This window comes from Nicotiana tabacum, chromosome 24 (genome assembly GCF_000715075.1).
Source record: "Nicotiana tabacum cultivar K326 chromosome 24, ASM71507v2, whole genome shotgun sequence".
Classification (NCBI taxonomy): domain Eukaryota; kingdom Viridiplantae; phylum Streptophyta; class Magnoliopsida; order Solanales; family Solanaceae; genus Nicotiana; species Nicotiana tabacum.
Genome location: NC_134103.1, coordinates 68965945 through 68977376, shown reverse-complemented (window position 1 = coordinate 68977376; position 11432 = coordinate 68965945). Strand labels below are relative to the sequence as shown.

The 11432-nt window shown below is 32.5% G+C and overlaps 1 protein-coding gene across 1 annotated transcript; it reads right to left on the bottom strand.

Moving 5' to 3' along the window:
- Nucleotides 1-1287: 1287 nt before the first annotated feature.
- Nucleotides 1288-5052, bottom strand: LOC107768643 (isoflavone 2'-hydroxylase-like). Its single transcript, NM_001324988.1, is given in 2 exon segments — nt 1288-1953; nt 4102-5052. Coding segments are annotated over 2 exon segments (1563 nt in total). The 5' UTR covers nt 5041-5052; the 3' UTR covers nt 1288-1329.
- Between the last annotated feature and the right edge of the window lie 6380 nt (nt 5053-11432).

Genomic DNA, 11432 nt, shown 5'->3' with positions numbered 1-11432 from the left:
CTTGCTTTGATATTAACTGTTACTTTAGAATTGCGCCGTGACACAAGAGGGAGGGATGAATTATGTCTTACCCAATTTTTGCGAATCAAAGAACCTAGTTCTTTGATGTACCCAAAGCAGATACAAATATCTAGTAAAGTACGGATCATAAAGAACACAATAATTTTTATGTGAAAAACTCATTGCTCAAGGGAGTAAATATCACGACCTACCCTAGTAGGATTTGCCTTCAAACTTCACTAACTTCCAAGAGTAGTTTTAGGTTATAACTCATAACCAAGGAGACTAACTCTAGTACCTTACCTCTACAATCGACCCAATTTTCTAAATAACTCTAGTCCAGAAAGCGAAACAAAAACTTCACTATTTTTGTGCTAACCTATGATTACACTTATCAAAATCAAATAGATTACCGTTCAAGAACAACATACTTAACCTAACAACTAAAGAAGTGGGCAGTTTCGTCTTCAGGAAGAGTTTTTTTTAGTTGAGCAGCTTCAATCCTTTGAGAGCACCTTCTTGTCATAATTTCTATTGCCAAAAATAAAGTACTTGATTTGTATGAATAACATTAGTTATAAGCGGCAGCAATGTGTCTCCTTATATAGGTATGAGGGTGTCCGAATTCCTTCTTTAATTAATATCCCAAAACCTAGAATATTTCGATTAAGAAAAATCCTCTTCTAATTTGATTTGGTTTCCTAATTGTTTCGACATCCTCAACATTTTCCGTCCGTATAAGTAATTCCATATTTACTGTTTTTAGCACCTGAACTCCTCCAGCTAATATATTTTCTTCTTATGCACAAACTGACTTCTTTTTAAATTCAACTTTCGCACGTGTTCAATATTTACGCGTCTAATTAGCATTCAACGTTATCAAGCTACAAACATGGTTCTCTTGTTATCTGCATATCATATATGTTCATTAGTTTAGTAGCATGTATCCTGTCCAAGAAACCTGATTCTTTTAGTATGTTTGATCCTATTTTGTCAATCATCGAAACACATTCATACTCGATCATGCTCAGCTCAACAAAAACTAGAGAATATGAGATTTATCAAATTAGATTAAACATTCGGTATTGTATTTAAGATGCCAAATATTACTAAGAGAAAGCAAAACATCTTGTAATAAATTCTTCTCTCCACCATTTACTCTTTATGAACATAACCTTGGAATTATTTTCTTATTTATCATACATTGTTGATTAACTTTTCACAAAATTAGAAACATAGAATAGTAAAAAATCCCTTATAAAGAGCGTCAAAATCATACGTGTGCAACATAGTGGTAGAGAAGATTACGTTTGGCATTGATAAATTGCCTTAGAGTTGGGATAGAAGCTGGCCAAGATCTTCGCGTGGAGTGCAGACAACCTTCAAAGGCTTGTTCTGCATAGTCATTCTAGAATTATAGCTTTCCTCCAAGCTTTCCGCTTCCTCAATTTGCCAGTCAAAGCATTGAATAAGTGCACCTAATGCCAAAGAAACTGCTCGCAACCCCATATCAGCTCCAGGGCACGCTCTTCTCCCCATTCCAAATGGTACAAGCTTGTAATTGAACCTTTCTGTTTCCCCTTCTGTTGCCTCAAATCTCTCTGGCTTGAACTTGTCAGGCTCCTCCCATACCTTGGGATCCCTGTGAATGGCCCAAGCGTTGACAAACAACATTGTATGTTTTGGTACATCATATCCTTCCACAATACAATCTTTAGTTGAATAATGAGGCAATAAAAGTGGTATCGGAGTGTATAATCTCATTGTCTCATTAACAACACAATGCAAATACGGAAGCTTGTTGAGGTCTGATTCATTCAGCAAGCGCTTATTCCCAACTTTACTGTCAATGTCAGCTCGTAGCTTATACAATGCCTCAGGGTGAGCTACAAGAAGCCTCATTACCCATTGGATGGTTGTTGATGAGGTCTCTGTTCCTGCAACAAAAACTACCTGCAACAAAATAAACACGGCCAACATAATTTTTTTTTAAAGATCTACCTTTTATTTTAACAGATACAATCTACATTTTGTTGAATAATATATTAGTCAGACTTCATGTTCAGGTGCTCATGTTATATCTTAGAAATACAGACGAAGTTTTTCATTTTACAAAGGACAAGTAGAATTAGAACTAGGGGTGGCAAAAGTGACCCAAACCCATTTGAGCTGCCCACCCGCCCAGGTTTTAATGGATTGGGCATGAGCTACTTTAATGATGAGCTAAGTTTGGGCACAACACAACTAAACCTATTTATTTCAAGTAGCCCAATCAGCCCATAATTTTAGCCCAAGATGACCCATGACAACAATTTCCTTCTAAAGCTTCTAAGGGTATGTTTGATATGAAGGAAAATATTTTCCTTAGCCAATCAAACATGGAAAAATAAGTTATATAATTTCTCATTTTCTAGAAAAATATTTTACAAGAAAAAATTACCACTTATTTTTCCATGTTTGACAGGTGAGTGAAAGTTTTTTTTCGAAAAATATTTTCTAGTGTTTGGTTAGAGAATTCAAAATTAAATTTTCTATGTTACTCTCCTCAACCCCCTTCACCCAAATCCTCATATTTTCTGTGCCCCTCCTCCCTCACTTCCCCCTCCCAAATACCCAACGTTTTTAAGATTCTATTTTCTTCAAAATTTAATTATTTTTTTAAAAATTCACACAAACTCAAAGAAACTAATGTGCTGCTTTATTTGTTTTCACAAGAACAACTTTGAGATTTGAGCTTCATAACAACAAAGAAAATACTCTTTTTCTTGTTGAAACAAAACAAATGTACTCTTTCTACAATATGAAAAGAAAGTACTCATTTATCGAAATGAAAGAAAATACTTTTTCTACAACATGAAAAGAAAGTAATCTTTTTTTTTGAAATAAAAGGAAATAACTTTCTACATCAGAAAAAGAAAGTACTCATTTTGTGAATAAAAAAAACTTTTTCTACATCATTAAAATTGTACTTGTTTTGTTGAAATGAAAAAAAAATACTTTTTCTGTATAATAAAAAAATATTCATTTTGTTGAAATGAAAAAAATATACTCTATCTACAACATAAAAAGAAAATATTTTAAATAATATTTCTATTTAGGATAGGGGTGGGGGGTTCGGGGGTACGGTGGGGTTGTGGTAGGTGGAAAGTTCAGTTTTACTACTTTTTTATTATTCAGATCTTTGTTAGTATTATAAGATAAAGAACTATCAAATAAAGTTCTAAATCAAAATTGATGAAAGAATTCATTAGACATAAATTGACATTTATTCTAGAACATAAGACAACTTTTATATACTTGTTTAAAAGTTGAGAATATTGTAAAGATTTGAGTAAATTTGGACGGGTTAGGTTATAACCCATTATTTAGCCCATCTTGACCCAGTCTTTAACCCAAGTGATTTTTGGGCATGATTGGGCAATAACCTATATAATGAGTTAGCCCATCTTGACCCGCCCAAATACATTCCAAACGGCCCATTTTCCACCCCTATTAAAACTAGTTCTAGCAAGTCGAGATTAGGCTGCTTATTGCCAAGCAAATGCAACCATGCATCAAAGTGAAAAGAAGCTTTACTCCTACTCTGATATGCCAATTCTCTACCTTAAATTAGAATAAGTGTTCGCATAAGAATATAAGTATAAACTTTTAGAGAAGAGTAGAAAGTTCATCCACATACAATACTCATCAGAAAATATATGAGCACCATATATCAAAATGAGGACAAAATAATAATCTAAACAGAGGGAAATGACCAGTACAAAGAATGAAATGAAAGCACTAATTTTGGATCTATACAAGCATTGCCTAATCAAGCCTAGATGAGATGCACATGGAATTCAAGTATTTGAAAGTGACAGCAGAGAAAAGAAGTCCACATGATAAGAATATATATCCATTTAATTTGGACATGATTTCTATCTACAATTGGACAAAAGTACCCCTTTAACTTCAACTATGCAAAGTCAGCTTAGGCAAACCATATGGCAAAAAGATTCAACGAAAAATGTAAGCAGTCACATCAAAATTAGATGAAAGTTTAATTTTTTTATTTTTCTTTTCTTTTCTAAAAGGAGAAGGCAAAAATAATAGGATACTCACCAGCATAATACTTTTGATGATATCATCAGTGTAGAATTCAGGCTCTGATTCTTGAAGAGACAAGAGCTTTTCAATCAGTGTGGTTTTCTTCTCCATGTTTCCAACAGTTGTGTTAGATTGTGAAGCACTACTTTTCTTGTGTCGAAATTCATCAAGCAAGCTGTTCAAGAATTCATTTCTTCTATTGTGAATTGAGGCCATCTTCTTCTCCAGCCCTTTGTAACCAACCCACCTGAATACTGGCAAGAAATCACACATATTCAAGAATGATGTAGTTACTAAGAAAGTCCCTCTAAGTTTTTCAATAATTTCAATGCCCTTTTCCTTGCCAGCATCTTCCTCCTTCACAATATGTCTCCCAGCAATAATTTTGGTCATAAGATTGAAAACCAAAGTAAAAGACCAGTTGGTCAAATCGACTTTTTTGCTACTATCCTTTGAGAATTTGTATAACGAACGGATAAATATTGCAACTTCTTGATCTCTAAGGATAGAAGTTTTCTGTAGGCTATGTGAAGAGAAGAGTTCAACGACAGTTAATCGGCGAAGAATTCTCCAAAGTTGGCCATAGGGTGCCCAAACATAAACAGTATAATTGTAGGTAAACTTGTCACCAGCCACGGTCTTGGGCCTATTTGCGAATATGATATCATTCTTGGTTAAACATTCTTCAACAGCAGATGGTGAGGACACAACAATCACAGGCATAGAGCCCAATTTGAGGTATAAAACAGGACCATATTTAGCTGATAAGGATGTTAGAGTGAGATGGAGAGTTTTCTTGAGAAGGTAAAGGTGACCAATTATTGGAAGAGAAAATGGACTTGGAGGTAAATTTCTTCTCCGATGGAAGAAATATTTGACCAAAATTGGAAGAAGAAACAGTACTATAGCTAAGTAGAAGTAGGAAGAGAATGAGTAGGAGTATTGGTTCTCCATGGTTGAATCAAAATAAGAAAGATTGAGCTATGAAATGAAGAGGAACCACTAAAGTTGACTATTTAAGGAGAAAGAATCTTTAGCTTTGGACAATATTTTAGATGGAAATTAGAAAACCAATTTGGTGAGTTTCATTGAGGCAGAGGATTCAAACCTCACAAGCATAGTACTCCATTCATCTGACTCGACACGAAATTTAAGAATTTTTTTTTTTTTTGAATTTTGTGGTCATAAAAGATTATGGGATAAAAGCTTGTGGGGTCATGACATTTGTGTGGTTATAAAAAATTTTCATTAAGGGTAAATAGGTAAAATGAAGATTTTAAAGTTGAATTATTTCCAAATTTAAAAATGTGTCATTTATTTTGGAACAGACTAAAAAGAAAAGTATTTCATCTAATTTGAAACGGAGGGAGTAACTCTTTCTCCCATCCTCGCTGTTAAAATTTAAACTTTGGACTAGTTTTTTAAGTTATTAAATTCTAAATTAATAATTTGTACATATTTAATATATATTTTATGACAAATATAAAAGTTTTAAAAAAACTATTAATTTCAATCCCGCAACTAAAAAGCCAGCTCCACTCATGCCACACCCCTTATGTAATAGTAATAAAAAATTGAAAAAACGTGCTGAAATAGCAATTTAATACGCCAAAAGACAACCAAAGTTTGAGGAGACCACGCAAGAGACTGCCTATCTTCTATTGAAGGAACATAAATAAATACAGAAAAGAAGACCAAAGCGTCATTTAAAACAACTGCAAAAGGGCTAAATATACCCCTTTATTTTCGAAAATGGTCTAAGAATACCTCTCGTTATATTATTAGGTCATCTATACCCCTGCAGTCACACTTTGAATTTAAATATACCCCTCATTTAAACGGAGGAACACGTGTCATCGCCATGTTGGTCAATTCTAAATATCTCCTAATTAATTAAAAAGACTCATTACCTATACCTGAAAAATAAATAATTTTTTTTTGTAAAAACTGGAAAAAACTAAATTTCTTTTTGCAAAAAACTGAATTTTTTTTTTTCAGTTTTTACAAAAACACTGCTTTAAAAAAAAACTGAAAAATATTTTCTAAAACAATATTTTTGTAAAAACTGAAAAAAAAAATAAAAAATAATTTTCTAAAGTAATTAAAAACTGGAAAAAACTGAAATATTTTTAACTAAAAACTGGAAAAAAAAAAAGAAAATATTTATTTTTTCAGTTTTTACAAAAACATTACTTTAGAAAATTATTTTTTAGTTTTTTTTCAGTTTTTACAAAAATATTGTTTTAGAAAATATTTTTCATCTTTTTTTAAAGCAGTTTTTTTTTTTGTAAAAACTGGGAAAAAATATTTTCTTTTTTTTCAGTTTTTAGTAAAAAAATATTCAGTTTTTCTAGTTTTTACAAAAAAAATTGCTTTAGAAAATTGATTTGTTTTTTGTTTTTCAGTTTTTACAAAAATATTATTTTAGAAAATATTTTTCAGTTTTTTCTAAAGAAGTTTTTTTGTAAAAACTGAAAAAATAAATATTTTCGTTTTTTTTCAGTATTTTGTAAAAAATCCAGTTTTTACAAAAAAAAATGTTTTCGGGTATGAACAATTGATCTTTTTAATTAATTAGGAGATATTTAAAATTGACCAACAGGACGATGACACATGTCACTCCGTTTAAATGGGGGTATATTTGAACTCAAAGTATGACTGTAGGGGTATAGATAACTCAATAGTATAACGAGGGGTATTCTTAGACCATTTTCGAAAATAGAAGGGTATATTTGTTTCTTTGCCGTTAAAAGTACAATTCAAACCTAATCTTAAATAATAAATAAACAAGGTGCTACTTGTTCAGATGCCAGAACAAAATTTTCCCAGTATAATTGGCAAATGAGAAACATCAGATTCTCATTTTGCATGTGTTGAATTATGTAAACGTCTGATTTAAAACTAATAAGAACTTGACACTTTTTACAATAAACAGTTTTAGAACTAGACCTATCATGACAATTCAGCGCATTGAGAGGACTAACATGCAAATCTCTAAAGTATTATCACTTCAAATTTTGACTACCTGTTCATACTCGTCCGAATTTTCAGACATCTTCTTTTAGTTTACCAATTCTAACAATTAGAGTTAAAAAGTAAATAGAAACTGAAAAAGAAAATTATTTAATGCACATAAGACTCCTAATTAGAAAAGGGTAATTTACAAGCACTATAACAAAAAGGGGATTTAGCGCCGCTAATTTATTCATGGAAGACAAATATTAGCGTCCAATAAATATTAACCATAATTAGTATATCTTTAGTTGCCATTCAAGAGAATAGACTGTAAAACAATTATTTTTACTTTTATTATTGCCTCCAATTTCTATTTTTTCCTCGAAATCGCTTTTCGCCTAAATATATACCCTCTCAATTTAGCCTAAAGACTATAAAAAGATCAGGAGCTACCTTAATCGAAAAACCCTATACTACAAAAATCTCATCCGCTAGCGTCCACAACAAAAATCGCCGGCCACCATAACAACCAAAAGAGTCAAAGTTTCTATTTTTGTATCTTTTGTAATTTGAAATTGATGAATCTATGGAGTGGTTTTGAATTAAAAAAACGATTAATTTTTATAGCATATTTTTTATAGTTATTTAACTTCATCGTTCCTATATTCAAGATCTATAGTTGTTTATAGAAAACCCGATTTGACCAATTCAAAGTGAAAATAGGGTTGAACCAGAATAAGTTTTATTTTTTAACTTTTTTTATAATATATATTTTAGAATAGCATTTATCTGTCAAAGCTTGTTTGGTTGTGTAAGGAGAAAGAGGTTGAACATGAACAGGCTAGTTGATTTTTCAGAAAATGTAAAATTGAAAAAACAAATCATGTGTGTTGTGACAAAAAAGTCTACCCAGTGAGCTCTGACATGCCTTTCTTTTAGTACTATTTTTTGTACTAGTACAATATCCTAGTTGTTCAGATTTTATAGTACTTTCTTAGGGTTGTTATTTCTTATAACTTAATAAGAAATTATGGTGTTCAAGTTTTATTTTTTCTTTATCTTCTCTTTTCAAGTAGGTTTCGAGATTGTTACTGGCATCGTTCTTCTCCTTCACATTCTTGTCTTCATCGGCAAAATATTCTGCTTCCCAAGTACCCAAACAATTGGGCTAAGTCGATTTGTAATTTTTGATCTCCAACTATTGCGATTTGTGATTTGCAAAGATAACTTTTTTTGTGTGTGTTTGCTATGTTGTGATATGTGATCTTTGGTTGCTTAAATTGACGGGCAACTGATTGAATAGATTCCTTTGTTTGCCGTAATGTTATATGTTTACTTTCAATTTTTATAATCTATTCATAGCTGATTATAAAAAGAAAATCCTTATTTATAATAATGGTAAAGTAGTTCTATTTGAATTGTGTATTTAGGTGGATGTGAATATTCAGTTCGTTAGCTTTCTATCTCTTTGTGTTAATATTCCATTGATTCAACTATGTTAATTTTTGTCCCTATATATTCATGACTTGGATTCTATTCTAAAAATTCTGTTAGTTCTAGTTTCACCTTTTTCACTTTAAAAATCATGAAAATTGATATTTGATCCTTAACAATACGTGAACATAATCCATAAAATGCATACTGTTTTGATTCTTTATAGTCAAAGATGTTGTAACTCAGATTCTCATATAGAAATTAAATCACGGAAGTGTTACTTCATGGTTGATATGATGGGAGAATGTCTTTTAAGATTTGCTACTTGTTAAGAAAGAAATGATCAGTTTTAAATCAATTCGTTTAAATATTAAACTCTCCAAACTGGAATGATAAGTTAGTTTCTGTTAAGTTCACCTATTGCAAGTCAGTAATGCAGATGTTAATAAATTTTTGTTTTCTTATGTATCATATATCATATTCTTAGGTTGTGTCGTAGTTTTGAATTGAAACAAGAATTCTGTCTCATGTTCAAAACGGTGAACATAAGTTAGCAGCCTTAGGTGTCTCACATTATGAATTAAAAGTTATAATCTTGAGGAAAACTCTTATTTAACTAAATTACATGTGTAGTAAGAGAACATAAGCTTTATTTTTATAAAAATCCTTATAATCAGTTATTCATGATGGAATCAACTTCAATTATCTCTTATCTTGTCTGCTCCTTCCTCGTTTCTTAATTCACTAAGAATTTCTCTCCTTTTTATTAATGTATTTTTAGCTCTTACGGTAATCGTAGAAAATAAAATAATATCTTGAATATCATGGACATTCCTAAAAAAAAAGATGGATGCATTGTAATAGAGTTAGAAAAGAATTGTAATGACCTGATCGGTCATTTTGAGCTTTAGTATTTCGTTTGGTGATTTAAGGTCTTGAGAAGTTTCATATTATGCATTAGTTGCGATTCGTATTTTGGATGTTGTTTGATGTGATCTGAGACCTCGAGTAGGTCTGCATTATATTTTTGGATTGGTTGGTGTGTTTGGATGGGGTCCCGGGGCCCCGGGTGTATTTCGGACGAGTTGCAGATCATTTTCGAACCTTGTGGAATTGTTGAAGAATCTTAGTGCTGATGCTTTCACACTTGCGGATGTGGGGCCGCAGAAGCGACCGGGAGAGCGTAGGTGCAGGCATTAATGGATTTGGCAGGGACCTCATCTGTCGCAGAAGCAGAACCGCACATGCGGTGAGGGACCGCAGAAGCGTAAGTATAGAAGCGCATTTGGGACCGCAGATGCAGTATGTTGATTGTTGATGGGAACTCATAGATGCGAGATTATTACCGTAGAAGCGGCTGTCGCAGAAGTGACCACTTGACCGCAAAAGCAGATTTAGTGGCAGATTACATATACATCGAGGATTTGGTTGTTTTTATCACAGCGTGAGTTGTAGAGCTCGATTTTGGGCGATTTGGAGGGGATTTTTACCATTTGGATTTGGGTAAGTATTTTTGACCCAGATTTGGTTATATTTCATGATTTCATCCTTGTTTTTATCAGTTAATTAGTGATTTGAATTGAAAAAATTAGAAATTTTAGTAAAAACTTTCGAAAATATAAAATGAGGATTTGAAGGCCAATTTAAGGTCGAAATTAGATAATTTTGGTATGGTTGGACTCTATCGGAATGGGTGTTCAGATTTTATTAGTTTTGTCGGATTTCGAGGTACGAGCTCGGGGTTGACTTTTTGATTCTTGTTCAAAATCGAAGCTATATTATCCGAAATTATTTGTTATGGCTTTTATTTATGATATTAAGTTATTATGGCTAGATTTGAGCCGTCCGGGGGTTGTTTCACACAGGGAGGACTTTTTAGAGTATTGATTTAGCTTCTTTGAGATACGTATCTTGTCTAACTTTGTGTGGGGAAACTATCCCGTAGGATTTGGTCTAATTGGACTATTTGAATTATGTGAAAGACGTGTACATAAGGTGACGAGTGTGTACCTGATCTTATATATGGAAAAATTGACCGGTTTAGACTTTTAGATTACTTTATGCATTTAATTAGAAGTTGTTATACTTGTTATATCTTCGTTGTTGAATTCCTTCTTATATTCTTAGAATGTAGTCGTTATTTTATACTCTAACTTCCATTGCCGAGTTTACTCTTATGTGTCTTAATTGAAGTTACTATTACATGCTATATCTTTCATTGTCAAATTTACTATGCTTTAACCAAAGTTGTTAGTACATGTTCTATCCATTGTTGTTGAGTTACTCTTATATGTATTCAATTGAAGTTGTTAGTATACGTCATGCCTTTCATTGTTAAGTTCATTCATAAACAAGTAATTTAAGTTGGAGTTATTGAGAGTTATTAACCTGTTTTAGTTGAAGTTGTTATTTTTTGAGTATCCTTCATTGTTGCATTGTTTTCCGTCTCATTCTGTTTTTATTGAGATTCTTGTTCACATCGTGGTTGAGCCGTGGGCTAGTTGTTATTGTGTAATTGGTGTCGTTGTTTTGGAAAGGTTGTGGCCTATGGGTACTTATGGTCCGAATTGATATGTCGTGTTGTTATGTTAGCACATGTGGATTTGTTGTGTGGATTAATTGTTTCTCTGCGGAGCATAAGGGTGGCATCTCACTGTTGTTGATTGTGCGGAGCGATACAGATAGCTATTGTGTTATTGTCTGGGCGGAGCAATACGAGTGGCTATTGTGTTGTTGTCTGGGTAGAGTGATACAAGTGACTATTGTGTTTATTATATGGGCGGAACGATAAGGGTGGCTATTATGATATTGTCAATGCGGAGAGAATCTGGTGGCTATGCCGGGGATGATATGTGGTGGCTTGGGGGCATATTATTGATGATACTCGTTTGATGGTGTGACATTCCTTGTGCGTGTCATGCACATTACGTGACTTGTTGTGTTGTTTCTAACGAGCT